Source organism: Coturnix japonica, chromosome 26, assembly GCF_054131305.1.
Source record: "Coturnix japonica strain WE chromosome 26, WE-NBRP24, whole genome shotgun sequence".
Lineage (NCBI taxonomy): Eukaryota > Metazoa > Chordata > Aves > Galliformes > Phasianidae > Coturnix > Coturnix japonica.
Window position 1 is genome coordinate 2642501 of NC_140688.1, and position 21691 is coordinate 2664191.

Here is a 21691-nt window from a genome sequence, read left to right on the forward strand (position 1 = left end):
GTTATTGTGTAGTTGTGTTGTTCCAGCCCTGCTCACACTCGTGTGTTTATTGCACCATTATGGGCTTTTTTCCCCCAATAAAGCCCCACTCACAGCTGCAGCTTCATCCTGGCTCGTCCCCCTCCATCTTCCTCCTCCTCCTCCTGCTGTTGTTCACCCCCCGGCTCCGCTCACGACGCAGCCGCAGCAGCGACTCCAGGGCACGATGGGCGCTCATCACATGGCGGCTGTAGGATAATGGGACCCCATAGGGGATAATGAGACCCCATAGAGACCAATGAGACCCCATAGGGAACAATGAGACCCCACAGAGACCAATGAGACCCCATAGGGGGCAATGAGAGTCCCCATAAGGGACAGTGAGACCCCATAGGGGATAGTGAGACCCCTATAGGGCACGATGGGCGCTCATCACACGGCAGCTGCAGGGACAAGAGACCCCATAGAGACCAATGAGACCCCATAGGGGATAGTGAGACCCCACAGGGGACAGTGAGACCACACAGGGGACAGTGAGACCCCATAGGGGACAGTGAGACCCCATAAGTGCCAATGGGACCCTAACCCTAACCCCCCCCCCAGCACTCACTTGAGGTTGGACAGCTCGAGGATCAGCCCCCCCAGCACCGCTGACGCATCCTCACGTGGTGCCACCTCATTCCTGGGGGTCAAAGGGGGTGAAAATAGCACCAATCCGGGGCTTTTTAAGCCCAAAATGAGCTCTGGGTTCTGGTGGGGGGAGGGGGGTCCGACCTGGGGGTGCAGCTGGGTGAGGCCGGGTCCCCATCGGCGTCCACAGGGCACAGAGGGGCTGCAGGCTGGGAGGGGGTGGGGGGCTGGGGGGGAAATGGGGTGAAATGGGGGCAACTGGGGCAACAGGTGATGAACTGGGGGGAACTGGGATGAACTGGGGTGAATGGGGGGGGATTGGGGGATATGAGAGTGACTTGGGGGGGGACTGGGGTGAATGGGGGTGAATTGGGGGGGATTGGGGGGATCTAAGAGTGACTTGGGGGGGAATTGGTGTGACTTGGGATGATTTGGGGGTGAATGGGGGGGAACTGGGGTGAACTGGGGCACCAAGGGCTGAACTGGGGGGAACTGGGATGAAATGGGGTGAACTGGGGGGGACTGGGAGGATCTGAGAGTGACTTGGGGGGGGAACTGAGATGATTTGGGGTGAATGGGGGCAAATTGAGGGGGACCGGGGGATATGAGAGTGACCTGAGGGGGGACTGGGGTGAATGGGGGGAAATTGGGGAGGATTGGGGGATCTGAGGGTGACTTAGGGGGGGACTGGGATGAATTTGGGTGATTTGGGGGTGAATGGCGGAGAACTGGGGTTAACTGGGGTAAGTTGGAGTGATTTGGGGTGAACTGGGGTAAATTGGGGCAATCTAGAGTGGAATGGGGGGTAAACTGGGGTGAACTGGAGCTCTATGGGGTGAAGTGGGACAATGTGGGGTGCAGTGGGGTGCTATGGGGCTGTTCCCTATGGGTTCTCATAGTACTCTGGCATTACCTGCAGCAGCTCGGTGTCCCCCCCTGGCACCCCACTGTGCTCCGGTGCTGAGATGTGGGGCAGCCCCACAGTGCCAGCCCCATAGCGCTCTTCATGCTCTGCCCCACAAGTGGGCTCCACTTTGGCTGCCCACTCCCCCTCCAATGGCTCTTTGGTGGCCTCAATGCATTCTGTGCCCCCATCGGTGTCACTATGGGGCTGTGGGGTGCTATGGGGCTGTAGGTCCCCCATATCAGGGCTGTTCTGGTCCTCCTGCTGCTCGCAGCCATCCATCCCATCCTGGAACAAACCCCCCCATAACCTGTGTGCTCCCTGCCCCATAGCCATGGGGAGCTGTGGGGTGACGCTGGGGGGGCAGAGGCCCTGTCCTACCTGTGCCAATGGGGCCGCTGTGGGGCTGAGCTCCTCCATCACGCTGAGCTGTGGGGTGGCTGCTGGGCCTCCGTTATCAGAGCGGCTGGGAACCAAACAGACCCCAAACCCCATCAGCTGGGGGGCACCAGGACCCATTGCTGGCCCCACGCCCCATTCCTACCCCCAAGCCCCATTTCTGCCCCCATTTCCACCTCCAGCCCCCCCTCTGCCCCCCACCCTCCCATTTCCCCCCACTACCTCTCTGTTCCATCTCCATGCACTGAGTCCATCCCTCCGCCATTGTCCAGAGCGTCGCCTCCAATCATGGCCCCCATACTGATGTCCTCCATATTGGTGTCCCCCCCATTTATGTCTCCCCCATTGCTGTCCCCCATATTGCTGTCTCCCCCCTTGGTGTCCCCCATATTAGTGTCCCCTCCACTTACATACCCCTCATTGCTGCCCCCTCTATTGGTGTCCCCCCCATTTCTGTCCCTCTCCTTGATGTCCCCTCCATTGATGTCCCCCTCATTGGTGTCCCCCATATTGCTGCCCCCTCCATTGGTTTCCTCTTCCTCGGTGCCCCCCATATTAGTATCCCCCCCCTTGGTGTCCCCTCTATTGATGTCCTCCCCCTTGGTATCCACTCCATTAGTGTCTGCCATATTGGTGTCCACCATACTGGTGTCCCCTCCCTTGCTGTCCCTCCCCTTGGTGTCCCTGTCCCCTCCATTTTTGTTCCCTCCATTGGTGTCCACCATATTGGTGTCTGCCATATTGGTGTTTGCCATATTGGTGTCCCCCCCCTTGGTGTCCCCTCTATTGTTGTCCTCCCCATTGGTGCCCCATCCAATCATGTCCCCCCCCTTGCTGTCCGCCATATTGGTGTCCCCTCCATTGTTTCCCCCCTCATTGGTGTCCCCTCTATTAGTATACCCTCCATTGATGTCCCCCCCCTTGCTGTCCCCCATATTAGTGTCCCCCCCATTAGTGTCCTCCATATTGCTGTCCACCATATTGCTGCCCACCATATTGCTGTCCCCCATATTGGTGTCCCCTCTATTAGTGTCCCCTCCATTTGTGCCCCCTCCATTGATGTCCCCCCCTTGCTGTCCACCATATTGTTGTCCCCACTATAGTCGTCCCCCCCCTTGTTGTCTCCCCTCAGTCCTGCCCTGACTTTGACATTGGGGCCATCATGGGGGTCAACACCTGCAAGAGGAACAGCAGCTGCTTGGACGCCATTTTGTGGCCATTTTGAGGCCCTTTGGAAACCATTTTGTGACCATTTGGTGGCCATTTTGAGGCCATTTTGCGGCTGCTTGGAGGCCATTTGGTGGCCATTTTGAGACCGCTTGGAGGCCCATTGGAGGACATTTTGAAACCATTTTAAGCCCATTTTTTGGCCATTTTGAGGCCATTTTAAGTCATTACCTGTCACCTGGCTGCTCCTCCTTTTGCCCATGGCGCCGCTCACCTGAGGGGAACACACGCCCATTGAGCATTATTTCCTCACTATTTCCCCTCAAATCCCCCCTGGCCGCCCGGTCTCTCTCACTCCACGTCCCAGAATAACACCGTTATCCCGATATAACGAGGCCCAATGGCGCCCATCCCGCCCCAAGGCCCTTCCCGGCCCCGCCGCCATTTTGCTTCACCTCAGCTCCCGCCCAACGCCTTCCCGCCTTTTTCACACCGCGCGCTCTGCGCCTGCGCCGCGCGGGGGACGCTGGGAGTTGCAGTCCCCGGAGAGACGTAACGCGGCGCAGCGCGGGGGATGCTGGGAGTTGCTGTTCGCGGCGCGCCGTAAAGCGCAGCGGGGTGCGGCGCTTTTGCGACAGCGTCGCCGTAAAGTGCGGAGGTGTTGGCAGCCCCGTAGGAGGAAGCGGTGAGTGGGGACAGACCGGGGGGGGTCCGATGGGGGGGGATCGAACGGCGGGGTCCAATAGGGGGGGAATAGACCGGGGGGGTCCGATGGGGGGGATCTAATGGGGTGGGGGTCCGATGGGGGGGGTTCAGTGGGGGAGGGGGGGGGGGTACAACGGGGGGATCCAATGGAGGGCGGGGGGATTCAATGGGGGGGGGATACAATGGGGGGGAATCTAATGTGGGGGGGGGTCCGATGGGGGGTGTACAACCGGGGGGGTCTGTGCTCTGTCTCAGGCATACAAGCCTGTTGGAAGGAGTGCATTGAGGCTGCAGCGCCCAAATGATAAACCTGAGTTAGCTGTCACCAGCAACCAAGCTTACGGTTAATTTCTGAAACAAGATTAGTGATAGTATTTCCAGGCAGCTGGCACAGAAGCTTCTTGGATTACAGTGCTGACAACACACATTCACCAGAGCCAGCAATGACAAAAAAATTCCCCACTCCCACCAGAACTTGAAGGACAGAGACCAATTTAGGTTTCTTCACTCTCACGAAGGGGAGTAAGTAAGAAGGTTCACTCAGTAATTCAACCTTACAGAGGCTACTTAGTAATTCTGTGAATTTAAGGAATTATAAAATGATGGATAAAAATCAGAAGTATTTTGTATTTAAATATATGTATACATTATACAGTTATTCTAATGCGACATCAAATGATTACCATTTTGCCCACAGATGTGAGAACTGTTAAGAGAAAATATACTTGCTTTTAACCACTGTAGATCACCCATGGCACATACCTAAGGACAACATAACAGCTGAAAGCAGTAACTGGGAGAAACACTATACAAAGTATACAGATTGGGCTGCACGTGCGTCAAGTGATTTATTAACACAACGAGGTTGGGGGGGAAGAAGAATTAAGTTTGATACCTGTTGTCTTCGTTTCTCCTCTTCAATAACAGCTTTGGCTTCTGCCTCTTTTATCTGTCCAGACATACAAAGTGATAAGTAACTGTTGTAAAAGCAGGTAAAACTATTATCTTACAGAGCCATAATTTATAGAACAGTTCTCAGAAAAGCGAGCAAAACCTTCACCAAGTGAGCTGTGAGCTTACTCAGATTCTAAAACATTCTGTGAAAAACCTCTATCAATTCATGTTTGAAAAATATGGAACATAAGAGACGCTACCATGTTATAAAACTAAACTTCTGACTAACTGGAAAATTCAAATGACAAATATAAAACCTGGGGAAAATATAAATATATATATTCATTAATACCAGGGAAAATTCCTTAATAAAGTCACTCTAAGCTTTCAGTAACTCAGTCCTCAATTCAGCACACTGTACACTGACGGGTAAATCCTTATATATGTATGTAATTTACACTCACACACTTCATTCCAAGTAGTTAAATATGCCCTGACTGCTAGAGCAAAAGGAAATCTCCACTTTTGTACCAAATGACATATTGGATAATGCATACTCATATTGTTCTACTGCTCTTGTCTTAATGGAAACTGTCAATGCAATTACATTTGCTTCACCATCAGAAAGTTCTATGAAAAATAAAACCTGGAACTACAACTGATCACTCTACAGAACTGTTACATAGCATTCAAGACAGCAAATTAAATGCCAGAAACTTAACCAGTTCATGCACCACTTCCTCATGTTTCCATAAAAGGCCTAGAAAAACAATGTGGATACTCTGTCTCTTTAGGTGAGATTATGCAGCAGTTTCTTTACTTCAAACAAAATTATTGGAGAGCATCCATGTTTACAATGGGCTGAAAAGCACATGCAGTTGCTGAAAGCTCTCTATAATTGTGGCAGTCACCTAATACTGTGTGACAGGAACACACAAGATAACACTTTGCTAACCTTCAAAGTAAAAGTAAGGCCTAAATGAAGTGCTTCTATAGCTCTCACTAGCAGTAATGATTTTATTATCATTGATTAGCACTTCTTGGCTGAAGAGGAAATCTCCAGTTCCAATGTACATTAAAAATAAAGAAGTAATAGAGCATTACCTTAACACAGTGTTTCATCAAGTGAGTTGACACTATCTACAAGTAGTGCAATTCTCAGCAATAAGCCAGATTCAATAGTCCAAAAATTAAATGTGCAATTAAACTGTACGCTGAGTTACACTGCATTTCTTGCTATTACTGTCTTGAAAAAATAGTGATCTGCCTGTTTTTTCCAACTCTTCTCAAGACAATGAAGATAACATAACTAAAATGGATACACCACCTCAGACGCCTTCCGTTTCATTTCCTTGCATAACGCATCACACTCCAGTGAAACTTGGCCTTCTTGTATCTTGCTGCACTGTACTTCCTGTTAAGTATAAATTGAATTGTTTGTAATTCATTTCCCTATATAAAAATTTAATTATAACGTTCATTTTGTTGGGAAAATTGTAAAACAATTTTATTCGGTATATTTACAGAATGAAGCTAATAAATAAATATTATTTGAAACTGTAACTGTATTCAAGCATCCTTTTCTATTTGCCTTCTCTCTGATAAGCTAAACTGAAACAAGGATAAATCAAATGGTTCAGTTTAATTTTTCTTGTCTTTTTTTTCACTTATTTATTTAAGACAAAGCAATATAACCTTGTGAACTGTTACAAAAGATACCATGCAAAGTAACTAATAAGTAACTCTTCTGAAACTTCGTATCAATTCTCTAAACTGGCTGAAACTACAGGGCAAGGTCTGGTCATGGGAAGATCTCCCCTACTTCCTTCTCCTTCCTCCCCCTTACATTGAAGGCCAAAACAAACAAACAAACAAACAAACAACAACAACAGAAAAAAAAAAACCAAAAAAAAAACCACCAACAAAACCAAAACAGAATACCAGCACAGAGAGAAAGTTATAATCTTATAATCTATACTACTAGCCTATGAAGAATTTTGTCAGGAAAGCACAGTAACATAGCCAGAAGCTATTCTGGTTTTCATGCTTTCTGACAATATGCAGAACAATTTTCATAGCATACAGCAAAATCCAAAAACTAACTTCTTCAGAGCAATTCCAGCATGCTAAGATAAACCACCTGCCTAGATGGTTAAGAATATGGTCCACTACAAGTTGTGGGTTACAAATTCAAGTGGTTTATACGACCTTGCATGTTTACATGCATAGCCTCATGATGCAACAGTTAACTTTAACACCAGAAAAGGAAGAAAAAATCCTCCTGTTTTGCACTCAAATTATGAGCTCCTACATTTGATATTAATTGTGATGGTTCAGATGAGGCATATTTACAGAGCAGCTTGGAATACGTGTCCTGTCAACCCCCAACTTCACCAGTAGTATACACAGACAGAAGACTGGTAGAGGAGAATTCAACTGCAAATATTAGGTACTCAATTCTGTTTCTCCTTATCTTCAAGATCGCAGGCTGCAGGCACAAAAGACTAAATATACAGGTACACTATCCTATCCAAGCTAAGAAAGAAGTACACTATCTGCTGTAAGTATGCAGCTCCAAGCAAATATGCATAAGGACCTTCTGGAATCAAAGATACCCTAATTACGGTCTCAGGCAAGGGCAGATGCATAAAGCAAACGTTAAAAGACATCATCTTTCACACTACAGAAACGAGTCATATTTCTGCAGTCAGATTAGCTGCAACTAATACACAGTCCAATTATCAGTGGCTTATTGGTTCTACCATCATTTACCCTCTACACTGTAGCTCTCTGTACAAAAGAGAGCATGGATTGGGGGCTTGACCTGGAAACAGTGAGATGATATTTAAGGTGGGGATAGTGTTTTCTTCTCTTTCTGAAGGGAAACACCATTTCACTAGGAATCAGAAGTATCACTTCGTGGCTATTTAAATAAGTGGGCTGTCATCATATAAGAATTAATTTTTATTAATTATATAATTAACTCATAACAACCTTTCCACCTTATTAAAATCAAATTTACAAGATTGAGGGGGGGAAAAAAAGTAACCGTCATCATATTTAAGGACCATAAAACTTTCAGAATAGCAGATCTGGAATGTTCCATTTCAGGCCACTGTAAAAGTGAAAAGTGAGCATCCTAAACATTAATTTCATTGCTTCTTGCTACCACATTTCAGTTGGACATCCACATAATCACTGAAGACATCCCGGAAATCTGGGACAATAAAATCTGAACTGGTCTGAAATAGCTATACAGCGTCAGAACTCAGCAGAAGATGATGACACATTTCAGTATTCCAAAAACAGTATGAAAATTAGGGACAGCAACAACTAGATGTAACAGAGCTATCATGGAAATACCCATCTTCCTTATTCAATTAAGTCTGGCATAAGAAACAAGACCTCAAAGATCATCAAGTCCAACTGTAAACCTATATCTTAAGGAACAAGAAGCAGAAGTATACACGCAACCAATGATATTATTGATTTTACTGAACACAGTAGAGTAAGAAAAACTGAAATTAGTAAGAGCACTTAGTCACAACAAAATAATTTATCCTCAGCAGAAGTCAACATTTCAACTTACAAATAAAGAAAAGCTAGTTATTTATAAGCAGAGACTGCTCAATTTGAAGCACGTACTCTGGGCATTACCATCCTTTCATGCGCCCTGCAAGATCTGAGAATTCTGAAGACATTTCTTGGAGAAGCTAAGAACTCTGGGGAAACTGCATCTGTGTGGAAAGCTCAGAAGTTAACCGGTTCTTGAAAATAATTTAAGCATGCTTTGTTCAAGCCAGATAGTGAATTTTTCATTAAGTTAACACTTGTCAAGAGGTCACAGCAGCCTCTGGTTTTCCCCTCATCATACTTGATAGCTATAAGCTTTGTCCTTTATCTCTGCTGAAAGCTAAGGATGCTGATGCCTCTGTTTGCTTTAAGGGCCTCAGACAACCATCAATTAGGAATTCAAAACATCTGTGACTGTTCCAATCTATGTAATCATAAACTTCTCAGTTCCTAATGAGGAAAATGTGCTTTGACTTCTTAAATCACTCCAGATCATCTGATTATTTTCCTAATGGAACTACAAAAATTGAAGTGTGCTTGAAGAGAAAGGTATTGCAAATCTGGGAGCTAACATTTTCTACAATGAATTTTATGTTCCTTAGTGAATATTTTGATTGTTCCACCCAGACTTTCAGCTGCTGTTGCTGCTCTGCTCAAGTAACTGATTCTATTCCAGTCTTGACCAGAGACAATCCATGTACACAAGCCTAGGAACATACAAAGAAAATGTGTCACTCTCAGAACTGCAACTCCAAAACTTACCTTTTTCAGTCGCTTACAAGGACACTTGAGTTTAACCTTCTGGCTGCAGTTCAGAGGACAATCACCTGAATGGCAAATCTCTTCACACCGGTGACCACAAGGCAACTACAAGCAAAACAAGAAATACCCCACCAATGAATAACTGAAATTGCATGCAGTCTATGAACTAGTTTTATTTCAGACACAGCAGCTAAACAGAAAACTCATTCAGCTCATCAGGTTTGTCTTCCTACCTGCAAAACTGCAAAGAAAAAGGTCAACTTATTTCACTAGTTACTCAGAGTTTTTTGGTTCACATAGAATTATTTATCTTTTACTGGGAACGTTTGATCAAAAAACAATTTTTTCTTTCAAATGTTACAGGAACAGTCATCTCCACAATGATTCATATATCGACTGCCCTAACTACCTGTATGATGGAGGAATAAAAGTAGATGAAGTAAGAAGGAACTGAAAACTGAAATGAAGTGTGATGTGACCCAGCCTGACCCACAAATTGCTAACAAGAGGGTAGAATTAGAAGCAAAAATACCACAAAACTAGGTTTTATGTGCAAGAACCTTGCAAACTATGCAGGAGTCAAATACAGGCCACCAATATTCTTACACCTGAATTAAATTCACTAAATCCTAAATTTCTGCATTTGGTAAATTATCCTGTTTTTGACATCTGATAAATAGCATTTCCTTTTTTTAAACTATCAGTGAAAATTTTAACACTTATAATGAAACTATTATTATTCCTTACTGTATATTATTATTCATTACTGGGATAATTTAAATATGCTGCTGCCTTTTAGGGATGTAACAGTGTTCCCAGAACGACATTAGAGATTAAAAAAATAATTCACAAGAATAAAAACAAGTTTTCTTCCACAGTGTGTTGGGAGCTCAACTGACCTTGCTCAGGTCCCAAACAAAATCTTCATAACGATGATCTTTCATTTCCAATTACATAAATCAATACTGTCCAATACTGTTTATAAACAAAGGCAATAACTCATGTAAGATACCCAACTGATTCATTTATAAAGGTAGGTTTAAACAATATCACTCCCTGTACAGAAAGAGTTGGGGGAAAACACACTGGACAAATGACCACAGAGGCTCTTCCAGGATCCCACCTTAAGAGGCAAGAGCTTTTCCATTCATTTACATTTATTTTATCCAGCCATTAGATCTTACCCACAGACTGAAAAATTTCTCTACTGTCCTTTCATAACAGGCTCTTTATTCCCATAATATTCCCTTCATTGAATTCCAAGCAGCTTCAATCAATGTTTCTTGAATATAGTAGCCAGAACTGCAAGTAATATTCCAGCTGGAAGAACATTGTACAATGCCTTAATTGCAGCTTATTCTCCACAGAATATCTTTCCCCTATACATCTTCCACTCTCATGTTCACTTCTCTCCAGTTATCCATGCTGCAACAGTAAGGATTTCTACTGTCTCCCAGGAGGGTTGTTATTGGCCTTGACATGCCCAGTCTCACTGGTTTTTCTGTATCTGTACCATGTCCCAAACGCATGTGTTCTGCTGCACATGCGTTTCCTCAGTTGTCACCTACTGACAACACACCACAAATTCTCATAAGAAAATCCCAATGAGTTTTTGGTGCCAAGGTCATTACTGCAAACAGTGCAAGACTAGCCCTCAATTTGAGCCCTTGGAAAATCCCCTTATTGCCAACATTTCTCGTTCCAATCACTCCTGCAGGAATTTTTGTTGTTGCTTATGGCTTTTGAGGTGGTTGCCCTAAATAAAAAAAAGAACCACAAGCAGTTGTTTCCTTCAGCAAACACCAACTCTTGCAACGATCATCTCTTTTACATGAATTAGCTGTTTACTGTCTGGCACAGCCTCAAGAGCACAAGTGAAGTATGACATATGGGACTACATCTCTTCTCTTTGTCTGGAGGAAAAAAGGAATTGGTTGTTCTATCAAAGAAGGAATTCAGTTTTGTCTGGCACAACTGATCACCTGCAAATCTACTTGAACTCTGCCTCATTGTTAAAAGATGGGTTAGATGCTCATGATTAAGCCTTGCACATGCTGAAGTCAGGCATGCTTCCATTAATAATGTCAAAGCCTGAACAGTTACATACCACCAGAGCACAGCACAGGAATATACTTAATGCAATACCAAACATCGTATTTGCTTATTGAGTTCATACACAGCTCACATTCAGTGGGATGCAGGACAAGAATGAAGCTGACAGTTTCAGCTGCTTCTCAACCCCTCCAGTGCAAACACAACATAAACTCATGGGAAGCAGTTCTATGAGTGGCAAAACAACAGCCCCAAGAGCTAAGAGAACAGAAGCAATCCAACCAGTTCTGCCAGATAAGTGCTGTAGTGGGAAGGGAGGTGGTTTTGTCCATTTATTTTTTGCAAATGTTGAGGTGCTAAAATATAATGTGTTTATCCCCTTAGATCTTTTTCACTGTAAATATTCTGTTGTTAATAGCTAGTAAACTAAAGGCTGAAAAGAACAGGCTTTATATTTGTCATAGCAAGCCCATTAAAAGAAAGCAGTATAACCCACAACTCTGAAAACAATCAAACAGAAATCTTCATGAGCGTTTTCCACTTTGGGAATGCATTTAAATCCTAACATTATGCCTGGTGATGACAAAAACCGTCAACATTTATGGATGCTTAACTAATCTTCACCAGCAGGTAATAAGCTATCTGTTAATGCACACATGAGAATAACCCCACTCTTGAGCAGCTGTCTCAAAGTTACAAACAAAAGCCAAGCTTATCACTTCCAACCCATGGGGCAGACTCACCAGTTTTAAAGTGTAGCTCTGCTCTCAGAGCTCTGTGAAAACCTCTACTGCTGAAGCTAGACACTGAGAAGGATACATGCTTATGATAGAAGCAAAGCTTTCATTGCACAGTAATAAAATGTAATGGAATACTGGCGGGGAGGTTCAACCTCTACTGCCATCCCACTAACATCTGCCTCTGATGTCATGGGCTGACATAATAAAATAGGAGGCATTACTTTCAGAGCAGCCCTCATAGATATATTACAATGGGGTCCCATGTTTTACAATAAGATAATAGCAGAATGCACAGTAAAAGCACAAAGTACTGTTATTTTGTTGAAAAAATAATAATTACACGGAGCAAAGAAAAACATGTTAAACAGACCCACAACTACTGGTAATGGACATGTAAGCAATGGAAACAGATATGACTGTTAAAACTTTCGTTTAAGATCTGTCCCAAAACATCTGCTAACGTGATCATAAGAATTTAATCACCCCTGATTAAAAAAAGTTACATTTCCTTCAACAGGATATTTAGCTATTGCTACCAAACAAAGCAAAGAACTTTTTAATTAAAGCTTCACATCCAACAGCTGTAGCAGTATCAAAGACTTTGCTTCTCCCTTTAAGCAGATAGGAAATACGAGCTGTACCGCACAACATTTGAAGTCTTTCTTAATAGCTCAATACTACCACATGCAAAACAAAAGCATGAAACCTGGCAGGACTTTTCAATTCCTGCTGTATTTTTCCCAAGGCACCAGACAATACAGCTGATTTTCATAATCCTTGGAAGAAGCACAACACCTGCAATTCAAGTACAATGCTTTCCACCATTTCCATTAATCAAAAAGACAAACATCTCAAAGCTTCAGGAGAATACTGTATTCCATTGAACCTAAACTGCACTATGCCGAACGTGGTGGAGTTACAGAATACACTGATTTTTAATAAACATTAGTTTTCCTGAGCTCTTCTGGTAAACCAAGCTCAGATTCTGACACTGAAAAGGAAATTCTCATAAAAACTAACCTGGTATTTACTTTTGGGCTGCTAAGATAACACAAAAACATTTCAGATTTGGGGTTGAGGGGACAATTCTATTTAGGCATGAAGAAATTAAGAAGAACAGAGAGTACTTCTGAGGTTATCAGAACAGGACTAGGGAAAGCAGGAGGAACAGAAAAACAAGGACAGGAACTACATGAAGCAGGACTGTGCTAACACATTTCAAGAAAACTACTAAGACAGAACTAGAAACACAGGAAGAGAAGAGAATGTATTTTTATGTAACTGATTACACTACAAAGTTTTGCATGTAGATGAAACAAGATAAATCCATATCTACAGGAATGAGAAGAGTTAACCAAAAGCCTTATCCAACTAAAACAGACCCTGCTGTCCTGAGTCTTCTGTTCACATCCCACTGAATTCAATTCTAAAAAGGCCCTGCTCTACAAACGATGCAATTCTGAATTGCAGACTTGAATTCAGTAGTACTACTGGATGGATTTTAAACCTCAGACTGAGTCTTGGGAATACATCCAGAAAAATCTCAACAGTTAACATTAATCAAAATCAAAGAAGAGATATGGAAAAAATCTTTGAAGAGAACCTGAAGTACAGGAACACACAGTTCATGTTAAGAGATTAGAAGTACTCCTGAAAATAAGGAGGAGGAAGCGTTGCAGCAAATAAAACCAAAGGAACAGAGAAGGAAATGGAAGGACAAAAGTTAAGAGGTAAACAGTGAAATAATTCCCCTGCCGGGAAGAGAACTTTCAGACATCCAGGTGAGAAGATTGTGACAGATGGATTCATTTACTCAAGTAAGACAAATAAAGAGGATGTGCAAAACGAAGACATCACAAAGACAAGGGCAGAAAGCAGAAGATGCAAGTAGACACACAGCAAAGAGCCCAGAATTTCTATTGGGGTTTCATGGATTTGTTAACATAACCTTGTCTGAAAAACAGAGACTCTTGGGAAGCAGGCAGGAATACTCTCAAGTTTTGCAAGTTACTCAAAACCAGGAAAGTCTATCTAGTAAAAGACTGGACACTTCTGAAACCAGAAAATAATGCAACACAGGTTTTGAATCTATGTCTATTCAGTTGAGGCAGAATTCAGGCAAGGTGAGACAACAGATCTCAGACTAGAGGACTCCACAGGCAAAGCAGCACAACGGAACAGAAAGCAAACAGTGCAGAAGGACAAGCTGAATCAAATTACTTCTGAGTGCCAACTACGTACAAAGTACAAGACAAAAGTACAAAGACAAAAAAGTACAGAGACAAAGAACAAGGCCAAAACAGAGTAAAAAAACAATAAACAATTTCAGGATTAAGTATTCTCAACCCTTTGAAATTATGCACAAGCCTTTTCTTTACAGCTGGGAAGCAGAATTTCTGAGAAATTCTGAAGTGTTTAACAGTGGAAACACTTTCCAAAATATTCCTGACTATTCACGTTTTTCCTCTTTGTAAATTTCCTAATTCTACAGTAAGGAAACAGAGTGAAGAAAGGGCTGTCACCCTTGCCACAACTAATGACAACTAAAGAACAAAGGCACAATAGTAAGTAATACATAGATTTCTGAAAACACACAAACAGCACAGAATAACAGCACTGGGAGGGACAAGGAACAAGTCATTTTGCCCATCCCTCATGTCTTACAGAAATAAAATCCATAACTAGACTAACCCCAATATATGTCTAAGCTGTTACTGATGAAAATTCTGTAGCTTTTCCAACCTATTCTTCCCAAGCTCTACAAGCTTTACTACTCAAAGGCAGTAACTAACACGAATCTTCCTAACTGATACAACCACTAGTTCATAGCCTGTTTGCCATATAACAAGTTTACTATTCTTCTTTACAGCAATCCTTCATATAGTCACATACAACAAAGCAATTAACTCCTTTGTCTTAAGCTTCAAGCTACTCAATATGTTTCACTAGCACAGTCAGTCATTAAGAATTCATTTTACTTAGGCCCCGTGCAGTTTTTTTTGTTTCTCTTTTCTTGTTTCCTAAAACTGTTGTGCAGACAGTGATCACTGACCCTGTGCAAGAAAAATCACAAATACACTCCTCTGTATTTGTCCCAATCAAAGAGTATCCTGTTGAGAAAGTCTGTTCAAGATCAGTTTTCAACCACATCAAAGGACATACTCTTCCTCATTCAACCTCAGCAGCTTCAAGCTTCAGCTTTCAAGCCATGAATGAAGTATTCACTGATACTGTCCTGGAGTCCTTAACCCTCATAGAATAAAAAAATCATTACGGTTGGAAATACCTCTAAGAACAAGTCCAACCATCAACCTATCACCACCACGTTTGCAGCGTTTGAGGCACGGACTCAGATGTGAACGATCCAAATTGTTTATTACAAGTTCTCACATCCCTTATAGACCTTCACAAGTTGTTATTTTCTAACTTTCCCGTCCGCCCTTACAACTTTCCCAAACACCTTACATGTCAACAAAGCATTCTACAGAACCCTTTTGAACTGTCCATGCAGGCACGTATCCAATGAGAGCTGTGAGACCCTTCTTCTCCTTGCAGAGGTGTCCTTGGTTCTCATGCTGTTTATCTTGCTCCACAGCTGCTGCTCTGAACAGCTTTTCTTGTATTCCCACAAGTACCAGTGCAGCCACCGCCCTCAGGCACCCTGGCCATCCCTTACTCACTTCCTTGGCAATTTGCAGCTCAGGGGTTTGGCAGATGACTTTTTTCCTGGCAGTCCTTAAGGTTCGAAGTCCAGCTGTAATCTCATTTCCCAAATATGTCACTTCCTGTTGAGTTATTTGTGCTTTCTGTAAACCAAGAAACTCAGCAAACTCTCAGTCTATTGTACACAGTCCTTTTGTTGCTGTGGCAGCCACGTGCTGCAGTAAAGTTCCACTCTAGAATGGAGGATCCCAGATCTAAGGCTCATGAGTTGACCATCATTCAGCTGTTCTCACAACCCTGGGTAACACTGTCCAGGTTAACTGAGACTCTTCTCCCCATATCAGGGCTTTCCTATTCAAAGGCAAATAACCTTGGGCTTCCTTTGGCCAAACCAGGCAGAAGAGACATCCCTCAAATCCAGAAGGTAAACTCCATCTTTTCGTTCCTTAACTTGGTTAATAAAGTGCATGGATTTGCCACCACTGAGTGTATCCATTCAACTATTCTAGTACTTGCCCTCAAGTCTTGTACCAAACTACAGCACTTGCTATCAAAATTGGAATCCAAACTCCAAAATGTTACCTATTACTTCTTTTATCCTCCTACAGTCCCATACCCTCAAAGGGCACCGCTTTACCCTGACTAGGCAAGCTCTTGCTTTTAACTTCTATGTAGGGCTTCATTTTTGGCCCTGATGCCCACACCACTAAGTGTAGCATATTTGAGACTGCTGTAACTCCTGGGGGTACAACATTGTTTTGCCCAGTTTGTGTTAAAGCCAGAGTTACAGTTTTTAATCAGTCAATATTGTTGCACTCTTAGCTCCAGTTTTATTCAATTTCTTGCCAGAGTAACCTGGCAGGTACAAGAATTTCTGTATTGCTGCTTGTTTTCTTAGCTTATGTTTAATTAATCCAAAAAAGGAAACCTTTTCCCGTTGGGCAGTAGCATCTACACTGTTACAAAACCATCTATGGGTAGTAAGAAGCACCCATATCCACCAGAAAACGAACCTCAATATCCTGCTTTCCTAAATGCAATTTCCCATTGCAGTTTGCACACTGCTTTCCTTCCAGTGAGGTCACTCCCAAGTACACTGCCCGGTGCAACTCAAGGGTAGGTATGGCCAGCCATACGGACCACAAACCCACACAGAACCGCAAGGTATCGCTGCACAGAAGACTTATTAGGACCCTTAGACAAGGATCTGGGGAAAGTCGTATTCTTACAGCAGCTTCTGGGTAAAGCTCCTAGCCACAGCTCGGTTCCATTGCAAGAGTTCTGTTCAACACACAATGTCCTCTGGTGCTGTACCGGAGACTGCCTCTTGCTGGGACATACTCGTGGGGGAGAGGAATGAAAGGAACGCCAGGACAGCAAGGGAGGGATGCCTGATGACAAGGGTGTGCGAATGTCCCCACCGAAGGAAGCAAAGAGAGCCGGCAGAAAGCGATGCTTCATTAGCGTAACAAAACACAGCCCCCATTCCTCCCACCCTCCTCCCCCGCACCCCTTCCCATCGCCATCCCCCGGGGGCAGATGTGCCATGAAAACGAGCTCTGGGCGTGATCGTTGTGGGAATTCCTGCCTTCCTGAGCCTGTGCGGAAGAGGCGAGAGCCTGGCTGGAAGCCATCCGGGCAGCACCGCGGTGGCAGGAGGTGCACCAAGGCCGTCCTGCGGCCAGCTCCGGGCTGAGGGCACTCGGCGTCCTCTGCTCTACGCGACTCCGAGGAGCCCGGCTACCTGCACCAGAGCTGGGAGCAGCCTGCTCCGCACCCAAGGTAGGTGCCCTTCGTGGCTCGTGCAGAGGAGCGCACGCTTCCTGCCCCCTGCCAGCAGCACCGGGAGAGGAGCGGGGAGCGGCCCCGGACGGGGCGGAACCCGCACTGCCGTACCCCAGGCGGGACCCTGGTCCCGGCTCCAGCTCCCGCTCAGCGCAGCAGGTTTGCTGGCCCAGACGGGCTGCAACCAGGGCGGCAGTTCATGCAGCCCGGGCTGGGCTCCGAGGGGCACGGGAACGGGCTGGGAGCTGGGACAGTGAGGAAGGGAGCAGAGGAGGTCAGCGTGCTCTGCTGCCCGGTTGGATCTCTGTAACACAGCGCAGCTGGGGCTGCAGTTCTTCCTCTGGGCCACGGGAGACACGAGACGGCCTCGCTCTGCAGCTGTGCACGCGTGGATTGACGGAAGCTTTAAACCCCCCGATGCCTCCTTTGGAGTGTCTTAATGTGAAGCCTCCAAGTGGAAATTTGCACTCGCCCTGCTTCTCCTCCTCGGCAGCCCCCAGCTTCTCTTCGGGGACCCTGCGGGCAACACGTGCCTCTGGCGACCCTTGAAATGGCGTTACCTTTTGTTTGCTGAGCGCTTGCCTGATGGCTCAGCTGGGGTTGTGCAAAGCCCTGGCAAGGCTTTTGTTCAGGCTGTCCCGGCAGCTGCAGATGCCTTGAGCACACAGCTGCGGGCCCTGAGCACGTTCAGCATCTGCAGCAGCTCCGGCACTGGGCTCTGGAACAGACGATGAGAAGCTGGCAGCCTGTGGGCTGACTGGAGCACGCGTTGAGAACACGGCCGAGCAGCAGCAGGTCAGTAAAGCACAGCCCAGGTGCCTTCTGCAAAGGGCACGCGCTGCTGAGAGCGTCCCCTGGCAGTGAGCGCAGTCTGCGTGCTCGGCTGAAGAGGGAGGGAGGAATGAATTTATTGATATCATGCAGGTGTCCTGGAGTGCTCTAACAACTGCTTAACAAGGCTGTTGTAACCACGTGGTTGTTTATTGCCTTAATTGTTCTGTTTAGCACTGCTGCTATTCGATAAGTTGCCTTCACGGTTCAGTTAAAATTCCCAGCACAGCATCGGCTGGTGGTGGCTGTGACCGTCACAGGCTGGTTTGGCTGCAGTGCTGTCACATACTCTCTCTTCTCAGGAGATGGAAAAATAATCTCCATGTGGTTGGATGTTTTGTTGATTTATTGTTGTGTTTAAGTAAGCCATCCTATTTATTTGAGAAGTGTGAACCATCCAGTTGACTCCTCGCCGTTTTGCACTTCCTTACCCGAGGAATGTGAGCCATCACCACTTTTAGGTAACATCAGCAGTAGGTGGTTTTGAGAACTACATCAGTCACCTTTACAGAGTACTTTTCCCAACCCTTTTCTGAGGGCTTGCTTGATTTCAGCAAGCCCAGGGCTACTTCCACTCCTGAGAGGATGTACGGACATCTGCCAGAGGATTTAATCCATTTGCCACCAGGTGTTCCCTCACGGATCTGTGGAGGTGGTGCTCCAGCAGGCTTGCTGTGTTTGAGTGTTGGGGGCTGCATTCACAGTGTTCTTCCATGAACCAGGTGCTTTTCTGCACCTCCTGCTGGATGGTTGGATGGCCATACCATTTTCTAACAGTATTTCTGCATCTCTTTCCTGGGTAGCCGTCCCCTTTAGGCGTGCTTGCAGTCAATCAAAAGATCCCCCAGTTGGCACAGGCTGTCCTTGTTGTATGTCCTCAACTTCCTTCACCACTCAGGCCTCCAATAGAACTCCCCTTTCCCATTCCTCGTGTATCACTCTTCAGTTTCCTTAACTGCAGCTAGGGCAGGCAATAAGCCGTCATTCTGCTGCCTCTGTTTGCCTTAACTGTGTAGAGGCAGTGCCTTTAATTAGTGCTATGGGTGCAGTTTTGCATCTGTTTGGAGCCAAACCCTACAGGTGGAGGATGTGTGGCCTATGGATTGTAGGCGACTCGGGGAGGTCTTCGTTTATTGTGTGAATAAGCATTACCTGCACAACTTGCACCACGTAGTGCAGCAGAAATATTGTGGAATATCAGTCGCTTTTGATTCTGGGAGGACTGGTGCAGTTCTCCTTTGCTTCATATGTCACTTCCAAACCCGACACGATGCTGATAACACCTTTCCCATTTTGCATCCAATTACTGTCCCCAGTGACCTCTGCTTTCCGCTCAACTACAGCAGTCGCCAGGAGAACACTCACAGAAGAATTTGGGATGCGCTTCATGTCTATTGTCATCGGTTTGTTTCCCTTCTTGCCATCCTGCAGACTTTGCCCATTGGTCACAAGTGGATCCAAACACAGCATACACTCCTAAGGGAGAAGCAGGACTATATTTGTTGATATAATAGGGATATGCTGTAGTGATTTAACAGTGACACAGCAGGATCGGAGGTGGCTGGATACACTTGGTTATTTACTGCATGGAGGGTAGGGTTACGCACACACCTACAGGAGGCCCTCCCATTGAGTCACGAGGCTCAGAGTAGTTCCCCTTTTTTTCTCATGTCTTCAGACCACAGAGGTAAGGAGCTAGGATGTGGCTGGATCCTCTCCTAGTCCCAAGCTTGGTCAAGGCTTTGTGTGGAAGGAATCATACGTGCACAGTCCCTCTAAGACAAAACCTTAGAGAATACATGAAAGCTCCAAAGTAACCACGGGTGTCTTACAGAAGATCTGTATTGAGAAGGAGTCTTGATGTCAAGCTGCAAGGGATCTCTGTGCAGGTGTGAGCTGCAGAAACAGCCCTGCTCGAGGGCAGGTCCTGTGGTGCAGCCCGCTGCTGTGCAGCAGAGCTGGAGGGGCACTTGGGCTGCTCCCTCTTTTGGGGTAAGATGACTGCCTCCTTGCCGTGCTTTGTCTTAAGTCCCCTCTCAGTCTCAGCTGTTGAACTAAGTGTCAGCTACCAGTTGTTTCAGCCTCCCAGTCTGAGACAGCTTTGTGACGGTTCATCTCTTTGAGCCAGACTGTTTCCTGTGCTGCAGCTCATTGTCTTCCTCTGCAAGGCCAGGCAGTGCCCTGCAGAAGGGCTGAGCTGGGACTGGGACTGCTGCATTCCCTCACAGCTCCCCTGCCATTTCTCTTCTCTCTGCAGGCTCCAGTTCAACTTCTGCCTTCCAGCCGTGATCATCCCAGCCTGCAGGAGAGCAGCAAATGGCCGCAGCACATCCAGTTGAGGTAGGGGTTGGGGAAGCAGGCAGGAGAGGCCAAGGGGCCAGGGATGTGAATGCAGGGGAAGAGGGAGGTGCCCTCAGCCAGCGTGTGTGTGCTGGGGACAGAAAAGCAGCTGGGGTGTGAGGTTCTGTCCTGTGCGAGCTGCTTGCCTGGGCCTTGGCTGTTCCCATCAAGGAGCCTCTTTGCTTGCAGGAGCCCGTGAGCTTTGAGGAGGTGGCCGTCTATTTCAGCAGGGAGGAGTGGGCGCTGCTGGACCCTGTGCAACGAGAGCTCTACCGGGACGTGATGTTGGAGACATACCAGTGTGTGGCCTCGCTGGGTGAGAGCTTGTCTGCCTTTCCTCCTCGTTAGGGCACCTTTGGCTGTGCAGAATGAGCCTCTGCAAGCCGGGCCTTGAATAAACACCATGCAGCTACATATTGACTCACACCACAGTGCCAGCAAGAAAGGAGATACTGAAAAGCATGAGTTTCAGAAGGGATTAGTATGCACGGCACTCTGATCAAAGCCACAGAGTCAGTGCTGGCAAGCAGGCATCAGCCAGGAGGGAGAAAACCAGCCCTTGTGTTGTGTGTTGCATGGTGCCACCAGCTCCAGCTCACAGATGAATCCCTGGTTACTGCTATGGAATTGAGGATTTTCCATGCAATTGCCATCAACATTTTGATGCCTTGACCTCTGGTAGACTGTAAGAAAACAAATAAGCTGTTGTAAAGTTAATTTGAAAGAAAAAATATCCCTTCACAATGTTCAGAGATGTCAAAACATTCTTTGCTCCAAGGGAAGCTGTAGGCACAGTGTCATTTAGACCTAAATGGTGGTTTCTCCTTGGGGAGGGGCACAGAGTGGAACTGTTGAACAGGCACTGTGCCAGCATGAGGGAAATGCTCTCTTGTTCCCTGTTTCTCTCCCTGAAGCTCCACTTCCAGCCCCCAAGCCCATGGTGATCTCCCTGCTTGAACGAGGGGAAGACCCCTGGATCCCAGATGTGCGTAGCCCTGAGGCCATGCCAGGAGACCTCAGCCCAGGTGAGGTGGTGGAGGGAAGGGGAATGTTGGGGCTGTAAGAGCCTTCTCTGCCTGTGTTTTATTTTGGGCACCGTGTGCTATTGCTGCATTTCCTCTGTCATCCAGCAGCTGATGGGATCAAAAATGCAAAGGAGGTTCCGCAGAGAAATTGTGCTGCAGAAATGCAGCTGAATCGCATCTCTGTGGAAGAAATCAGAAGGGATGTCCAGGAAGTCCTGCAGCAAGGTCAGGGTGAGCACATC

The 21691-nt window shown here is 45.9% G+C and overlaps 1 protein-coding gene and 1 pseudogene across 8 annotated transcripts in view; one reads left to right on the forward strand and one right to left on the reverse strand.

The window, feature by feature from the left end:
* LOC146756597 (uncharacterized) overlaps positions 1-21691 on the forward strand; it is a 210935-nt pseudogene that overhangs the window by 186451 nt on the left and 2793 nt on the right. The window lies entirely within an intron of this gene.
* On the reverse strand, positions 33-4896 carry LOC146756611 (uncharacterized). Of its 7 annotated transcripts, none has more exons than XM_085524016.1 (8): positions 4680-4896; positions 3311-3353; positions 2135-3088; positions 1895-1979; positions 1523-1801; positions 754-836; positions 590-661; positions 33-227 (listed from the first exon to the last, which is right to left on the reverse strand). In XM_085524016.1, the coding sequence occupies exons 3-8, from the start codon at positions 2920-2922 to the stop codon at positions 104-106; spliced, it is 1431 nt and encodes a 476-aa protein (XP_085380142.1). In that variant the 5' UTR covers positions 2923-3088; positions 3311-3353; positions 4680-4896; the 3' UTR covers positions 33-103. The 7 variants fall into 7 exon arrangements, with proteins under 7 accessions (XP_085380142.1, XP_085380141.1, XP_085380146.1 ...); XM_085524015.1 differs by lacking the exon at positions 4680-4896 and adding an exon at positions 3535-3646; XM_085524020.1 differs by lacking the exon at positions 2135-3088 and having other exon boundaries at positions 4680-4734.